This window comes from Medicago sativa, chromosome 4 (genome assembly GCF_051527215.1).
Source record: "Medicago sativa cultivar Bolivia chromosome 4, Bolivia_mono, whole genome shotgun sequence".
Lineage (NCBI taxonomy): Eukaryota > Viridiplantae > Streptophyta > Magnoliopsida > Fabales > Fabaceae > Medicago > Medicago sativa.
In genome coordinates, this window is record NC_140752.1 from 98,939,490 (window position 1) to 98,957,765 (window position 18,276).

The following is an 18,276-nucleotide window of genomic DNA, read 5'->3' on the forward strand; positions in this document are numbered from 1 at the left end:
AACTATTTCTTTAATTATATTTTAAATAGTTGTGTTGTGAAAGTGACTCAAAATTGAGTTTCTGGATGTGCCAATTCGGTGGCCGAATTAGCAAAATCGGTGGCCGATTTTGTTCTGTTTTTATGGCCATTGTTTCAACTTTTTTCGGTGGCCGAATGGTGCAATTCGGTGGACGATTTTAACAACAGGAAATAAAACAGAAACATATTTTCGGGGCTAGATCTGTTCCAGTTTTTTTAGGATACTTTTACTATAAATATAGACCTTGTATCAGAGTAAACCTTGAGAGAGAGATAGAGGGGGCTGAAAACAAGGGTTTAGAAGTCAACAAGAAAACTAGGGTTTGTGTAGAGTTTGCTCTTGGCAACAAACACTAGGGTTGGGGTTGATTTACCTTGGGAAACACTATTAGGATTAAGTCTCTTGGTCACGGGAAGAGATTGGGACTTTGGGTAGAATTAGGCGGGAGACTTATTCTTGTAACCCATTGATATCTCTTTTGTAAAGTTACTCATCATTACAGTGGAACGGATGGGTGTGCTCTCTCCCCCAGACTAGGTCAGTATTGGACCGAACTAGGTAAACAAATTTCGTGTGTTCTCTCTTTCTTTTCTCACGTTGTTTTCTACTTTTGCTTGTGTTTATAATTGTTCTCATGTTGATATTGGTTGCTTGATTATTTTGCTCCACACATCAAGTATTTTATTGGTGTGATTTTCATCGAATTCACAACAAGTTGTATTATTTTGACACATGAATTTGATGATAAATTTTAAATTAGATGATTAATGTGGTTCAAATATATGGTTAATCATACTCAATAGATGCTAACGAATATAACAAGTTGTTGAAACTCATTTGTCATTCATTAATGTAATTAACCGGGATTGTAATATCATTAACTGATTTTTAAAAGTAGAAATATACATTATATTTATTCATTATCAAAATTGTGTTCAAATGTATATGATGTATGATTTGATACAATTAACAACACTCATTTAGTTCACCAAAAAAAAAAAAAAAACAACACTCAATTTAAGACTTTCGCATTGTCTTGCTAACCTTCTTTTTGTCAAATACAATAATAACCATCCAAGGCTTTTTCCGCGATAGTACTTTGTATGGGATTCTATCTACCAACGATGTGTATGAAAAAAGAAAAAAAATGTTGAGCAACAAATCCTTAATGAATCTCAGTTATTTGAATGATTCTGCAATTACACATACGAAGATAAACGCACTTTTTGCCCCCTAAGTTTCAAAATGTTGCAATTTTGGCCCCTTATTAAAAAAAAATAGCATTTTTGGCCCTCTTCGTCCAAAAATTGCTGAGAAGAGGCCACGTGTCCCAAAAAAGGGGTCATAATTGCAACTTTTTCTAAAGATAAGGGGTCAAAAAGCATATTTTCCTTATGTTAGAAGGTCAAAAGAGCATATTTCCCTAAACATGGGGGGTCACTTTTGCCATTTTTTTTAATAGGGGGCCAAAATTGCAACATTTTGAAACTTAGGGGCAAAAAGTACAGTTTAGCCTATTTTATATTACCAATAAAAAATGTATTTGGTATATATATATATATATATATATATATGGGGCTGTTAACTTGCACCCACCTAAAAACATTAAGGTGCAAGTTAACAAGCTGCGCCTACTAGTTATTTACCAAAACACCCATGTTTTTCTATTATAGACAAATATTATTTATGCTATTTACAAAAATGTCCTTTTAATTAAAATAAAGTTTAATAGAGCCAAAAAGGTGTTTTAGTTAAGTACAAGTAGGTGTAGCTTGTTAACTTGCACCTTAGTGTTTTTAGGTGGGTGCAAGTTAACAGCCCCCACTGTTAACTTGCACCCACCTAAAAACACTAAGGTGCAAGTTAACAAGCTGCACCTACTAGTTATTTACCAAAACACCCATGTTTTTCTATTATAAACAAATATTATTTATGCTATTTACAAAAATGTCCTTTTAATTAAAATAAAGTTTAATAGAGACAAAAAAGTGTTTTAGTAAAGTACAAGTAAGTGCAGCTTGTTAACTTGCACCTTAGTGTTTTTAGGTGGGTGCAAGTTAATAGCCCCCTATATATATATATATGGGTGGGGATATTTTGACTCCAAGAGTAAGTGTAATATCTTACTCCAAATCTTGACATTTAATTCCAATATTGGTTAATGACTTAGATTAATTGATGTGGTAGGCTTTAATTCCATTTTCTATTGTAGTAGCACTTATCACCACAAAATAACAAAACAACAAATGTCTTTTAATTGATTGATTTTTGTTCTTCCATTGCTTTTTTTTTTTTTGTTTCACGCTAAAAGAATTTTTGAGGATTAACTTAAAATTCTTTCCTTGAAATAAAAATTTCAAGATTCACTCATTCTATTCCTTAAAAAAAATTGCATAAGAAAAAATTTGCATATATTTTTTTACGCTAAAAGAATTTTTTTTCTTCTCCCATTTATTTTTTTTCTTCTCCCTTTACTTTTTTTACGCTAAAAAAATTGCATATATTTTTTTAAAGAAAACAATTGTAAAATTCAAAGAATTGCATATTTATTCTTCTCCAGTTACTATTTTTATACGACATATTTTTTTTGGTTTCTTCATTATAATCCTGATCTTTTCTTATATTTTTTGTAAACACACATTTTTGTACTAATCTGTCACGGATAAAAAAGACGATAGAGGAAGTAACCCTAGTCTTTTCTTATATCTAATTCATTTACAATAATTGCATAAAATATAAATAAATTTGTGTATTTTCTTATATAAATAACGACAAATTAAAATAACCATCTCCAACGTAATTAGTTTTTGTTGTCATGGACATACATAGATGATGATGTTATTTGAGAAAGAGCTCAAGAATTAAACATAACATAAAAATAAACATGTGAATCCAAAAATTCTTTTAGCGTGAAATAAAAAAAAAGCAATGGAAGAAGAAAAAAAAATCAATCAATTAAAAGACATTTATTGTTTTGTTATTTTGTGGTGATAAATGTTGACTACAATAAAAAATGAAATTAAAGTCTACCATATCAATTAATCTAAGCCATTAACAAAAATTGGAATTAAAGGTCAAGATTTGGAGTAACATATTACACTTACTCTTGGAGTCAAAATATCCCCACCCTATATATATATATATATATATATATATATATATATATATATATATATTTGCCTCTACTCTTCATCCAGCCATCTAAATCTCTTCTTGTTTGGAGGCTTTTTCCCAAACAAAAAAAAAAAAAAAAAAAAAACTCTTGCGGATGAGAATACGTGTGCTAGGTTGGAATGTCGTTTCTCAATGTAACTTGTGTGGCAAGGCAGTGGAGACTAGCCAACATCTAATTCTTGAATTGTGCTTTTGCGAAAAAAAAAAACTTTGAACCTGGTTTGTTCTACTCATAATATTGTTAATTTGTTATTGACACTTCTTCTCCTCAATGTAAAATTATCATTATTGTTATTATTATCAACTTAATCGATGAAATTTGGTTTTGTTGATCACAGGATCATTTCTTAGAAATTGACCTCGCATATGGTGATCTCTGATGCTTCTCTGCTCAACCACTTTACATGGACCTCTTTCTCATCTATGCATGAACTTGTTGTTATTGAGTCATTTTTTGTTTTAACCTATGCATCTCGGATTAAAGAGGTTATATGACATCCTCTGATTGTTTCTTGGATCAAATGCAACATAGACGACACAACAAAAGATTTCGCTGGATCAACTGTTTGTGTTGGTACTAGTTATTACACCCGTGCAACGCACGGGGAGAAAATTAATTATAAATATATATTTTGTTTGTTATAGCCAATATCAAATTCAATATATATTTAAAATCATATAACTATTATTTCTCTAAAAATAATGATAAAGGTATTAACGGAAATATAATAAAAAATGGTGCCATTAATGCAACAAATATTTTTTTTTATATCACATACTATATCATGTCGCCCCCATGTTTTTGAATACATTATAAATGGATAAATATGTTTAATTCAATAATACAATTATAAAGAGATATTAATTAATATCAAATATTGTATCATGTCGCCCCCCATGTTTTTGTCATGTGTCTCTAATTACATGTTTTTTTACCAGAAAGATTAAAAAAAACATCAACATTGGATTAGATGATAATTCTTTCCATGTTTTTGGAATGTTTCTAAGTGAGGAAAGAAGAAAAAAAAGAGCAAAAAGAAAGTGAAGGAAGAGAGAAAGGGGTTTGGGATTTTGAGAGATAACATATCCTATAACCTTCGTATTTTTTGGGGTGAAGAATGAGATATTATCCTATTGTAGATTTTCCTTCAATAAAAAAAATCCTATTGTAGATTTGGAGAGTATTAGACTTTTTTTTTTTTTGAGCAATGGAGAGTATTAGACATGTTGGTGTCTATTATTGATTGTACGATTATTTGCAATTCTGCCTTAAAGTTAAAGTTTAAATTAATTCCTCTTCTATGTTTTGTCTTATAATTCACAGTATAGTTAAGAAATAAGTAAATAGAAATATAAAACAAAGGGATAAAAACTCAGCATTATTAGTTATTTATCATCATCCTCCGTTAACATTTTCTCGAGGGTCAATGCAAATTCTTCTTAATGTGTTTGCACACAATGAAATTGGATTGAATTGATGCTAATGGTATATAAGGAAACAATTTGGATTTGAATTGTGAAAATGTGAAAGAGGGGGGAAGACTCGGTTGGTGTCTTGTTTACAGAGATTGTCTAAAAAAAACTAGCAAATTTGTTGCACATTAACTAATGTTGTTCTATGTCATGATTCTTGTCTGAAATTATATTATACTCCAATGGAGTATAATATAATGGAGTATATATTAATAGAAATAGTGATGATTCAAATGGTTGTTTTCCATTGACATTTTTTTTGTGAATTATATGACGACCAAGTGCAGTGCTATAAATCATGTCAGAGAAAATATTGCTTTTGCAAGTGGAAACAATGCCCTTCCAAATTTCCCTTAGCTATTGCTTGTCTGCAATTAAAATTTTATCCACGTGATGAAAAAGTTAGAACTATAAATCAAGAAACCAATATGCTTTTGCAAAAACAAAATTGAAACTTAAAGTTAGAACTATAAATTTATTAATTGCTCACACGCACAAGGCATGCCTAGAAGGAATAAATCAAGAATTCAGTTTACATTATCATTGTTGTGGAATATTACTTCGTGTATCTCATTTAGATCAATCAATTTAATTGATATCACCACTTGATCATGGTCTTCTACTTTCAACTCTCCATTGAAACTTGAAAGGAACCAATACCATTATGCACTCCAAATGCATTTTCAGCTCCCTTCATCCTCTTTAACCAATCTCCACGAATGAAAAAAATCTCATTACAAATATCTGAAAATAATTAAGCCCAACAACCCATTAGCTAAAACACATCAATTAGTCATATGTACTTTGACAAATACATCTCAGACAAAATAGAAATAAATTAGTCATAAAAAGTGAAATGTATTAAACAAAAATTAAGATTAGAAGAGTGTGGCAAGTAAAAATAGTAGAAAGAAAAAATGTTTGAATAACTAAATGCTTCATTGCTTTCAAAATATAATCCACATATAATACACCTACACCTTGGTTAGGAGAAGGAAGAGGGAAGAAAAAAGACTGGAATGAGATAAGGGTTTGGAAGATTCAAATTTTGAAAAGTAGAGAGGGAAGAACTTGATCCAATTTGAATTATGGGGGTTGAGGAATCTTTCACAGAAAAATAGGTGAAGTTGATGAATCATACAACCTGTTTTTGTTGTACAGTTTTGAAGGAGAGTATAAATAAAGATTCCTGAAAAAGTGGCAGTAGGTCAAATATAGAATGTATGGAAAAGATGCTCTCTGCTGCTATACTTCTTACCAATTCATATTTCGTTTTTTTTCTTTTCTATTAAAGATAAAAATATATAAAAAAAAAAAAGCAAATATAATATTAACATAAAATAGAGATGGGAAAAAAATTGAATGAGCTAAAGCCAAGTTGGTGAACAAAGTTAAATAGATTTCTGAAACCAACATGAATAGTTAAATCCAACAATGAAGTGGGTAAATTGGTTTTGTATGTGAGTAAATTGGTTTGGTTACCAACGACACCAAACAGCAAGAAGGTTAGAGTTTTAAAACAAATTTAAAAGTGTTTTTTATTTTGAAGAACAAAATTAGCAAAGTTATGAAAGAAGAGACTCACTCTAGAAGCAAAGAGCATCAACAACAACATAATTAGAAGGAAGACACAACCATGCTATAGCAAAATATAGTAGATAATTGATAAACAATGATAAATGAGTCATACCAGCATATTGTACACAGAATGGGCTGGTAAAATGAAGTTATATAGTATTGTCAAAAACAACATTAAAATCATTAAAGAGGCACACCTAAGATCATCTACAAAGAAACAAAATACAACGAAATAAACCAAAAATCAATAGAAGATTGTCTGGATATGTAAGTAGCCCTCATAACACAACCCACTCATATAATCTTGCAACCTGCAAAAATGACGTAAAGAAATCGGGAAAATGTGAGATAGCGAAAGTCAGACATTTTACAACCACATCTAAATTCATAAATAGCACCTTTGCTGCATATTTATGTCCATTGACTTGCAATATCCTAATGCAAACTTCAGACTGCAACATCATAATCATTAGGAAATTGAAACCAGAATAGGAATATCAAATATGACACTAACGACAACACAACCTAATAGTTATGATCTCAAAGCAATTACTCAAACAAATAATCAAAGGCTTTGTGGGTTAGCAACTTAAACTTGTCATATCAAATTGCATAAATTAATTTTAAATTGTCATCTGCAGCTATTAAACTAACTACACATCAACCAAGTGTAAAACAATTACTTGTAAAATGAAGAACACCGTTAAAACCAAGAGGCACATATAAGATCGTTTACAACCAAAAAAAAAAAAAGAAACCAAAAGACAGTAGAACCTCACCTAGATATGTACGGAACCTAAGAACACAACCCACTCCAATAATTTCACCACCTGCAAAAAATATGAAAATAAATAAAGAAAATAAAGGATGCAATAGCCATAAATTTTAAAACCACATATAAAATCATCCATATTACTGTAAAATGAAAAACACCATAATAAAATATACACATCTATGATATGATCATCTACAATAAAAAAAAATTGCAAAGGAAGAAAACAAAATACAGATGAACCTCACCTTAAAATGTACAGAAGCTTCAAAATTGACTTCCATATGGAAAATTTCACAACCTGTAAATAAGAGGAAAAACACAACTAATATTATAAATCCTACACCTTCATTCAGACACTTTAACAAACACCTTGTGGGTTGAAGAAATCAGCAGCAGTGCATTTGCAAAATTGAAAAAACTAATTAAACACCTTGGGGTTTCTTTTGAGGAAATTCTACTACCAACTAATACAATAACCTAGTTCTCGTTTTGGTTCAAAATCAAAAGAAAAAATTGAGGTTTCAGCAAAAGCATCAAAACAATCGTAAATGTGAACAAACAATTGAACATTCAACAAAAGAATAATAATATGGAATCAATTCATGAAATAAGAGATAGAAAGCAAGATGAAGACTCTTAACACATTTTTAACTTATAGGGAGATGAACGAATTTACCTTATCATAGCTTGTGGTTGTTCATTTCTGTCAAAAACATTCAAAATATGAAAAAATGAGAAAAACCTAAGCCATAATTTGATTGAAAAAACGAACGAAAATGAAGATGAGAGATAGAGAGACAGGAACAACCGTTGAGTTCGAGTAGAAACCATTGATTGTCGGTGGCGGTGGATTCATCAGCACTGAAGGCGGAGGAGCGGTTAAGTCGGCGGCAAATATGGTGTTCTAAATTGGATCCAAGAAGTGTGTAGAGTGAGAGGGATGTGAAGCTCTGAATCGCAGAATGAATGAAAGAGAGTGAGGAGGAGGGGAAAGGTTTGAGTTATGAGAAGTTTGTTTGGAGTTTCGCTAAAATTTTGGATCAGATAGCATCTTCACTTGTCTTTTAGTGGATTTGAATTTCAAATGAAATTAAATAATTTCCCTCCTATTGCATGAAAGCTAAATTTGGCTAAAAAGGTGATCTTTGAGTTTTTTGTGATGTATAGGTGGATGACCTAGAAATTTGACACTTGTCAAAATCTACCCAAAATGAAGAGCTCATTGGGGTTACGCATGCAATTGAGATTGCTTAAAAAAAAGGGTTGGATATCTCTTTGGTTGAAAACATACTCTCAATTGGTTACTCTTGCTTTAAAGAATCATGGTCTGGTTCCTTGGAGGTTAAGAAACAAGTGATTGAATTGTGTTGAGTTAACTAAGAATATTAGATTCATTATTTCTCATATCTTCAGAGAATGCATTGCAGACAATATTGCTTCCCTTAGTCTCTAGAATAATGGTTTTGTTTGGTGTGACTGTATCTATTCTTGTGTTTTAGATATAATTAACCGAAATAGGTTATGGCTCCCTGATTATCGTTTATGTTGATGTATATCAAGGTCTCAAATTTTGTTTGCTTTGCACTTTTTTCCCTTCACGTATGTTTTATCTCATTGGTTTCCCTTTATCTTTCATAATTGGATTGGTATTCGTCCACCCTATCTTTTTACAAGTCATTCTTGTATGGTCACAAGATAAAATCCATAATGCTTAGGCTCACACATAATCAAGTACTTCTATTAATAGTTAAAAAAATGATTTCATATTTTAGGGGAAAAGTGTTGATTTATGCTTGTGTCTCTACATTCTATAAATTTGATCTTGTGATCATAGAAGACTATCTCCTCTTTACATCATAGTTATAGTTTATCTTTTACATATTCATCAATTTTGTTACTCTTTCCATCCCAATTTATAAGTTGTTTGGGTCATTTCACATGTATTAAGAAATATGATTATTTTTGTATGAGAAATATAAATTATGAGTTATTTTACAAAATTATCCATAATTAATGGTATGAGAAAGATAAATTAAAAAATTTAAAATAAATAAGAGTAATAAATAATTAAGTATATAATATGAGATGCAACATTAAAGCTACATTTATATTGTAAATCAACTTAGAATTTGAGAAAAAAAATTTCAAAACGACATATGATGTGAGAACGACGATCCCTCAAAAAAATTGAGAACGAAGGAGTGCTACATTTACATATTATTACATTATTGGTCAATTTTATCCTCGTTTTTGCCTCTTTTTTAGTCTACATGTATGAAGGTCAGTTCACCAATTAATTAACTAAAATGAAATAATAAAATTAATATTTTGATTTAACCTTTGCAACATTTAATCGGTCGTTGGACATAAACTATGGCCTTTGCGTTCTACTTAAACGCTCTAAATAATAATAAATAAATAGATAATAGCAAAACGTAACGTACTTCCACTTGAAGATATATAGTTTTCGGTGAACCATAGATAACGTTTTTGAAACTAGATGCCAAAATTCTTCACGTAAAACTCAACTTAGTTCATTGATTTTAATATCTCACTTAGTTCATTGATTTTAATATCTCACTTTATTCTTCCACCGTAAACAATGACGGTGGCATTTTGAGAGTAAATTACAAATGAAAACGATGAAATCAAATTAACAGCTAGCAAAAAACACACTTACATATTTTTATTTTTACCCTTGTGTTCTCAAAAATCGTTCCACTCGAGTAATCAAACTCAAATTCTCTCAAACGATTTGTCCTTTAGTGAAGCTCATCAGCTGCTTGCTTGAGCTCAATAAATTGATTACCACATTCACATATTATTGGGTGACATTTCTTACAAAAAGGGAGTTCATGCATATTATTGATAAATGGCCAATGCTAGCTGTAACGTGCATTATTGATTGCGCATTTCAGTGCCGAAATTGGTAAAAAAATAAGAAATATCGTGATGATCGTCTATTATAGGATGACATTTCTTGTCTCTTTATTAGTCATACACTCATATTAATCTCTTCTCTGAACACACACTATGACAATAAATGGACAAATAATTTGTTTTTTTTCCTTTTATTACTAAGAAAAAACTATTGCTCATTTTTTCAACACTATTACCCAGCCGTACAATACAAGAATGGATGAGTCTTGATTATATGTGACAAATAATTTTTAGATAAGAACGAGGTCTACTTTGAAGCTACCTATAGTTGTAACAAGGTAAGATAATTCTTGTCCATATGCGTATTTATATAGTGTTTTAAACATATCTATTCTATTGTATTGAATAATTAGCAACTCAATTATATTTTGTGTATAACATAGACTTGTCCTTGAGTGTAGTAGAAGAAAAATGGAGATGTCAATGGAGCAAAACAAAGACACTGAACATGTTGAAAGGAAAAAGGGTGGTTATAGAACCATGCCATTTATCATAGGTGACGACTCCTTAATTTTTATATAGGACACTTTTACTACTTATTCATATTATTAATTGTATTAATAATCATGGATTTTACTTTGGTACACATATTTTTTATTGTTCTAACACAAAAGTTATGATTTCTAACTTTTTTTGTGTTGATATGTTTTAGCAAATGAGACTTTTGAGAAGGTTGCAAATGTAGGACTTCATGTGAACATGGTTTTGTACCTGCTAAACGAGTATCATGCAGACCCTTCAACTGCAGCTATCATAATATTCTTGTGGAATGCTGGATCCAATTTTATGCCACTTTTTGGTGCTTTTCTTTCTGATTCTTGCCTTGGACGATTTCGTGTGATTGCTTGGGGAACAATCATCGACCTTCTCGTAAGCTAATTCCACCATTCAGTTTAATCTGTTTTAGATTAATTTTGAAACTTAAGGGACCGTTTAGTTTCTAGTAATATTTATTTTAGTGTTATTATATAATTTTTGTATGTGAGTGGTTTGGGTGAAATTTGGTTAAGAATTCTAATTCATTGCAGGGATTAATTGTGTTGTGGCTTACTGCAATCATTGGGCATGCAAGGCCACCAGAGTGCAAAAATGGAGAATCATGTACAAGTGCAACAGGAATGCAATTCTTGTTTCTTTTCTCTTCACTTGCTCTAATGGCTTTTGGAGCTGGTGGTATTAGGCCATGTTCTTTAGCATTTGCAGCTGATCAAATCAACAATCCAAAAAACCCAAAAAATGAGAGAATCATGAAGAGTTTCTTCAATTGGTACTATGTTTCAGTTGGTGTTTCAGTAATGGTTTCGATGGTATTCATAGTATATATTCAAGTTAAAGCAGGTTGGGTTATTGGTTTTGGTATACCAGTGGGTCTTATGTTGTTTTCTTCTGTCATGTTTTTCTTGGGATCTTTTATGTATGTTAAAGTGAAACCAAACAAGAGTTTACTTGCTGGATTTGCTCAAGTCATTGCTGCATCATGGAAAAACAGACACTTAACCTTGCCTCCAAACAACTCTGGTTTGTGGTATTTCCAAAGTGGCTCTATTCTTGTTCAGCCCACGGACAAAGCAAGGTAATACTTTGTCTTATTCAAATATTCTTATCAATATTTTTTTATCAAATAGTTTGGTGACCAGAATTTCGAATAAGTGGAGAATTCAGGGTTCGAACTCAGCTCCACATGTATAATACAATGTCTCTATCAATTAAACTATACTGACAAGGACATTTTATCAATTAACATAAATTTGATTCTTTTTATAGGTTCTTGAACAAGGCTTGCATTATGAAGAACAGAGAAAAAGATTTAGACTCTAATGGTTTGCCAATTGACCCATGGAGTTTATGTACAGTAAGACAAGTAGAGGAGTTGAAAGCAGTAATCAAAGTCCTTCCCCTATGGTCAACTGGCATCACAATTGCAATTACAATAAGCCAACAATCGTTTTCTGTGGTCCAAGCAACCACTATGAACAGAATGGTTCACAATTTTGAGATTCCACCAACAAGTTTTAGTGCATTTGGAATCCTCACTTTAACCATATGGGTGGCTATTTATGACCGCATTATAGTTCCTTTGTTATCAAAACACACTAAAAAAGGAAAAGGACTCACTTTAAAGCAAAGAATGGGAATTGGAATAGCAATATCATGTTTAGCCACCTTAGTAGCAGCATTAGTAGAGAAAAAGAGAAGAAATGAAGCAATTAGAGAAGGGTTTATAAATAATCCAAAAGGTGTAGTGAACAACATGTCTGCAATGTGGCTAGTACCTCAACATTGCTTAGTTGGTTTAGCTGAGGCATTCAGTGCAATTGGACAAATTGAGTTTTTTTACTCTCAATTTCCTAAAAGTATGTCTAGCATTGCTGTTTCACTTTTTACACTTGGATTTGGGACAGGAAATTTGGTGGCTAGCATTATAGTTAAGTCTGTTAAAAATGGGACACAGAGAGGAGGTCAAGTTAGTTGGTTATCATCAAATATCAATCAAGGGCACTATGATTACTACTATTGGCTCCTAACTATTCTAAGTTTGGTTAATATGTTTTACTTCTTGTTGTGTAGTTGGGCCTATGGGAGTACTGAAGATATAAAAAATTGGGATGAAGAGGTTGATACAAAATCTGAAATGTCAAAATATGAGGAAGAAAATATCTAGTTAATTACATTCAAAGGAAAGAAAAAAAATGTAGTTAATTAATCAAAGGAGCTCTTTTTTTAGAGGAAGCAAAAGGGTTCTATTGTATTGGTAAATTTATTTCTCTTTGTTAAGAAGAGCTTGGATAGTGAGTGAATGAATATGTTTGTTAAAACATGTACAATGACATGAAGTACTATTTGAATGCAATTTTTTGCTATCATCTATTTATCTTTTAGTTGTATTTGTTAAACAACCAATGCAACGTATTCTTTTACATAATAATAACAACAACAACAACTAATGCAATGATTTTGTCAACAACAAAAAAACAACTAATGCAATGATTGATACATTGAAATTAGTTTTATAAAAAAAAATATTGAAGTTAGTGAATGAATATTTATCTCTATGTGTGCGCTATGATATGAGTGTATTGTTAATTTTTTTAATTCATTTTGCTTTATATTATATATTACTAAAGATTTTTCCTAAACTCCTTTAGATCCTAAGATATTATCATTTAACATGGATTGAATGATGGACTCCATTTACTTGTTAGCAAACATAACTTAATTTTTTTTCTATCTTTCTTCAAATGAAGTCCTTATTTTATTTTATTTTATTTTAAAAATTGGAGAAACATAATTTTTTTGCAAAAATTGCAACACAGACGCATTTTATGAGTATGAATCAATCATTATCTACTCTCACACAGACCTAAAGATTAATTCATCAAATCAGATAGAATGATAACAAAGCTAGTTCTTCATTAAATAATTTAAATTTAAATTTAGCACCAGGTTGGATTACAACCACAAAGACCAATAATAAAAGATAGTAATTTTTTTAGGAGAAACCTATAGTAGTAATAGTAAAAGAAAAATTGAAGTGAATAAATATGTAGAAAGCGTATATTGTTTGAGATGTGAGTGAGACGAAAATGGAGCCGGGTCGTGCAACCAAGAGTTGGAGCATCCATACCCGATCGGAGATAATCGCCAAGTACCAAGTCATGGAACGAATTGGCTCCGGAGCTTACGCCGACGTCTACCGTGGCCGTCGTCTCTCCGACGACCTAACAGTCGCTCTCAAAGAAATCCACGACTACCAATCCGCATTCCGAGAAATCGAAGCGTTGCAAATTCTTCAAGGCTCTCCAAACGTCGTCGTTTTGCACGAATACTTCTGGCGAGACGATGAAGACGCTGTTCTCGTTCTTGAGTACCTTACCACTGATTTGGCTACCGTGATTTCCAATGCTGCTAAGGAAGGTATTCCGATTCCAGTCGGTGAGTTGAAGCGTTGGATGATTCAGATTCTTTGTGGACTTGATGCTTGTCATACGAATATGATTGTTCATCGTGATCTGAAGCCTTCTAATCTCTTGATTTCTGACTCTGGTGTTCTCAAATTGGCTGATTTTGGACAGGTAAACCTAATTACCATAATCATTTTCGTTCCATTTGGTTTTTCAACTTAATTCAGCATTATCCAGCGTTAATTAAACAATCTAACATCACATTATATTAGTTAGATTAGGATCGTGATGGTTACACTTCGTACTAAATACTAAATAGCATATCTCATTAATTAAATGAGCTCCTTGATTTTTGTGTTTTTTGCGATTTTTTCTTATATCTTGATCGGAGGTAGTAATATTTAGTTTGAGGAAATTCATTTTTTATTATGATTATTAGGCGCTGTATTTTAGGCTATAATTGCATAATGTAGTTTTTGAGTTTAAGTCGAACCAGTGTTGTGCAATTGCATCCAAAGAAGCGCATAAGGTTTTTGTCTGGAATGAAATGTTTCATTGACTAATTTTCTCAGGCAAGGATACTCATAGAGCCTGGATTTGATGCTTTTGAGGAGAATCCACCACCATGTGAGCAGGATGGTTCTAATCATGAAAGTTCACTTCATCATCCTGAAGCTTTTCCTCACACTGACAACTTGAGCCATTTAGGATTTGAAAATCAAGAGCAGGGAAGCAGTCATGAAGAGTATTTTAGTGTCTTAGATGAGCTGAAAACAAAGAAATCTGTGGACGACGTTGACAAGGATACAAACATTCCGGATGGAAATACTTCTTGTCTTGCAACGTGCACAACAAGTGATATCGATAACGATACTATGAAAACTTCTTTTAGTTATGAAGCAATGGAGGGGGAAGATAAAGAACATGGTTGTCTCACATCATGTGTTGGAACTCGCTGGTTCCGGGCTCCTGAATTGCTTTATGGATCTGCAAATTATGGTTTAGAAATTGATCTCTGGTCACTTGGATGTATTTTCGCTGAGCTCTTGACTCTGAAGCCCTTGTTTCCTGGAACTGCAGATATTGACCAGCTCAGTAGAATTATTAATGTTTTGGGCAATCTTGATGAGAGAGTGTGGGCTGGTTGTTCAAAACTTCCTGATTACGGAATAATCTCGTTTAGCAAGGTAGAAAACCCTGCTGGTGTTGAAGCCTGCCTCCCCAACCGCGCCCCCGACGAAGTGGCTCTAGTAAAAAAACTGGTTTGTTATGATCCGGCTAGGAGGGCTACAACAATGGAGCTACTCCATGACAAGTACTTTAACGAAGAACCTCTTCCTGTTCCTGTTTCAGAGTTGCGATTTCCTTTGACCAGAAATACAGATGATGATTCTGTTGGTGTGTGGCAGGATTACAATGACATTGATTCTGATTCTGATTTTGATGACTTTGGCCCTGTGAATATCACCAAAACTGGTACGGGTTTCTCCATACAGTTTCCTTGAGCTTGATGGATTCAATGTACATCATGTTCTTCGAACCGATGTTTCCATTTGTGTTGTTCAACTGATATTTTACTCGCCAAATATGTGGAAAGTCTGCAGTCAAGAGATTAATTGTAGGAAAATCTCTTTTTCTGGTATGACGTGTTTTGTGAACTAAAGGTTAAATGGTGCAAAGCAAGCAAGCAACATGATGGATTGTATGTTAGTGTAACAACGATATCTTTACTCTGTAGTTGATGTGTAATACAGCATTTTTTGAACACTGAACTTTGTATGAGTGGAATAAACTCCTACCTTTAAATGTAGCCAAGTGGAAATTTTGCAATGCAACTATACATGGAGAGCCAAATGCCGCATGTTCTTTTTTCCTTGAAATCCTTATTCTCTTGGAACTCGATCAAAACTGGAAAAAATGGAAGGATGCTGCACTGATAAAGGACCAAGCACCGAGTATCATGACTCCATAAAATCTTTGCTTTGTCCTTATCATGATTGGCTGTGTCTACTCAATATATCTTGCATTCGTCCTTAAAGATGCATCCAATTTGTGAGGGAACTGATGTCAAAGCATGTTCTTTGTAGCCATGCAATTTGTCTCTGATAATGAATACCGCTTGCCCTGACGCAGCCTAAATTTGGTTGTAGGTTTCTGTCTGAACTTTGAATTAACAGTTCCTTCTGCTATTTTTATTCATTCTGTATTTTTGAAGTCTTATTGTATTATTTTTGTTTATTTTAGATATTAACAAAAGCTATATCTTGTGACTTGTGTGTAGGTAGTGGGAACTATTGTTCTTTTTTCCCTCCTCTAATACCATAGAACATGGTGCCGTTTAGGGTGGGAGACTTCAAATTTTTTTTTTTTTTTAAACTTAAATGACCTGTTTTTGCAGGTTAGGTACTTTACTTACCTGTTATAAAAGGTAAAAAGGATATAAATGGTTCTTATAATAATTCATTTATATTTTCATGGTATGAATATTACAAGGTCAGTATAGGAAATTCATATTATCCTTCTTTGAATGTTAAATCTAGAAAAAGAGAGAAATGTATGTACTCATTCTCCTGGTGCCTGGCAACATAAGTTTCTTAAGCGAAAGGTTCGATTGGCTGTGATAGTGTAACCATTGCCACGCCTTACTTTCATTAGGACATGGAAACCAAAACATGTATTTGCATGCTGATTACATTGATTTCTGGTTTGGAAATCCATATAGATGTCTGATTTACTGTGTTGCGGTCGCCGGTAAATGGCTAAATTCGTCGGCTCCGGCGGCTCCGGCGAGGGATAATGATATTTCTCTTGTGTGAATGATTACTTCTCAAATTGATATGGAATCTTGTTATCAAATGCTGAATCGAAACCATATGAAATATTTGTTTGAAATGTTACAACTTCCGTGAAAAATAAGATTTTAACAGGTTTGTATTTGCAAGAACCTTAAAAAATAATAACTGCGATTGGCTTGTGGATTTGCAAATTATGTATATGCCTTCTCCTTACCTTTCAATTCCGATCAACAATACGTAAAAATGGTTGAATTCCATTGAGAATTGAGCGAGATCCGGTCGGATCGAATTCTGGGTCGAAACAACCCGGTTAGAACACGACGGGTGAAGAAGATGAGTATAGAAAAAAATAGCAAAATAAAAAACCGAATTTTGGCAAACTAGAAATATTGCCAACTGCACCACGCACATAAATATACCAATTTCACCATTTGATACTATTTAATTGTTGTTATTAGTTTTCAGAAGTGATCACATAATCAATAATTTAATTCATTTTAATATGGGTTTCTATCTATATATATAAAATATTACGTGGACACAAACTAAGTAAAAATTTAAAGTAAATTATACTCTCATCTAAGATGTTTTGATTACATTCCCCTCACATCTTATGTTAAAATATACACACTCCTTCCCTCTTATTCAAAAATATGTTAAAAATATTTCACTCTCATCTCCTAAGATAAGCTTGAATTACATTTCAATCTCTTCTTATGTTAAAATCTACATTTTACATCCTAAATAATTTGTTTTATTTCTAATAATCTAACGCACTTAAAAAAAATATCATTACAGATCTATTTTAATATAATCAAAATTTGAATACATATTTTTCGCTATTTTTTATTCATAGTTTCATTAACATATAGTTTTAGACCCTATTATAAAATACGAAAAAACCAAAAATTAAATTAAAATATATGAAAAATTACTAAAGACAATAAAGTATGGTTATTTAAAATTTTATTTTATTTTTTAAATTATAAAATTAATAGCATAATATTTAAATTTAATTATCATTGACATTTAAATTATAAAAAAATGAATTTATTTTTCTTAAATGATGGTTCAAAATGAGTATATATATCATAAAAATATTTATTTATGTTAAAATAGATTAAATTGTAGTGCATATTTGATTATTAAGGGATGGGGTTGCAATTCAATAATCTTATAGGGGAGGAGAATATAAATGTTACTTTTTAAAGAATGAGAGTGTGTATTTTAACATAAGAGGATAAGGGAGTGTAATTCAAGTTTCTTTTAATGGAGAAGAGTGTAATTTACTCTAAAACTAGTAATAGATCGTGCTTCCGCACGGGTCGCGTAACATTGTGGTAATTATATAAAAAATAATTACATTGTTAATATCGTCAAATATTTAAAAACATTAAATGAAAATTATCAACATCAATATAATGTTTTCTTCTACATATAATGTTTTTAATGAAAATTATCAACATTAATTACATTGTTATTTTCTTATGTATGCGAAAACAAATTTTTATATACATATTTGAGAAAGTCAATAAACTATTTTTTTTAAAACTCGTGATTATTTTCAAAATATCAAAATTAATTTAGTGTTTTTATTGAATACATTTTTATTTTATAT

General features: G+C 31.6%; 1 protein-coding gene, 1 long non-coding RNA gene and 1 pseudogene across 8 annotated transcripts; 2 read left to right on the plus strand and 1 right to left on the minus strand.

Annotated features, from left to right (window-relative positions):
• Positions 1-6,428: 6,428 nt before the first annotated feature.
• LOC146934545 (uncharacterized) lies at positions 6,429-8,236 on the minus strand. The gene is made up of 6 exons (XR_015007800.1): positions 7,830-8,236; positions 7,698-7,724; positions 7,267-7,319; positions 7,026-7,076; positions 6,645-6,698; positions 6,429-6,557 (listed from the first exon to the last, which is right to left on the minus strand). It is a non-coding gene; the product is annotated as an uncharacterized LOC146934545 (long non-coding RNA).
• A 1,233-nt stretch (positions 8,237-9,469) lies between these two features.
• On the plus strand, positions 9,470-12,825 carry LOC146934546 (protein NRT1/ PTR FAMILY 1.1-like). Of its 6 annotated transcripts, none has more exons than XM_085706450.1 (6): positions 9,470-9,950; positions 10,142-10,239; positions 10,363-10,457; positions 10,614-10,831; positions 10,990-11,534; positions 11,726-12,825. In XM_085706450.1, exons 3-6 carry the CDS (start codon positions 10,373-10,375, stop codon positions 12,621-12,623), a joined length of 1,746 nt encoding a protein of 581 aa, XP_085562576.1. In that variant the 5' UTR covers positions 9,470-9,950; positions 10,142-10,239; positions 10,363-10,372; the 3' UTR covers positions 12,624-12,825. The 6 variants fall into 6 exon arrangements, with proteins under 6 accessions (XP_085562576.1, XP_085562577.1, XP_085562578.1 ...); XM_085706451.1 differs by having other exon boundaries at positions 9,475-9,538; XM_085706452.1 differs by having other exon boundaries at positions 9,508-9,950; positions 10,366-10,457.
• Positions 12,826-13,530: 705 nt separating this feature from the next.
• Positions 13,531-15,582, plus strand: LOC146934547 (cyclin-dependent kinase F-1-like; annotated as a pseudogene). The gene is made up of 2 exons (XR_015007802.1): positions 13,531-14,034; positions 14,436-15,582. The product of XR_015007802.1 is annotated as a cyclin-dependent kinase F-1-like (transcript).
• Positions 15,583-18,276: the final 2,694 nt, after the last annotated feature.

Excerpts from the sequence above, each read along its gene's own strand:
- LOC146934546 (XM_085706450.1), top strand. The coding sequence starts at position 10,373 with ATGGAGATGTCAATGGAGCAAAACAAAGACACTGAACATGTTGAAAGG. Across the intron at positions 10,458-10,613 it reads AACCATGCCATTTATCATAG|CAAATGAGACTTTTGAGAAG; the intron begins GTGACGACTCCT and ends GATATGTTTTAG. Across the intron at positions 11,535-11,725 it reads CAGCCCACGGACAAAGCAAG|GTTCTTGAACAAGGCTTGCA; the intron begins GTAATACTTTGT and ends TTCTTTTTATAG.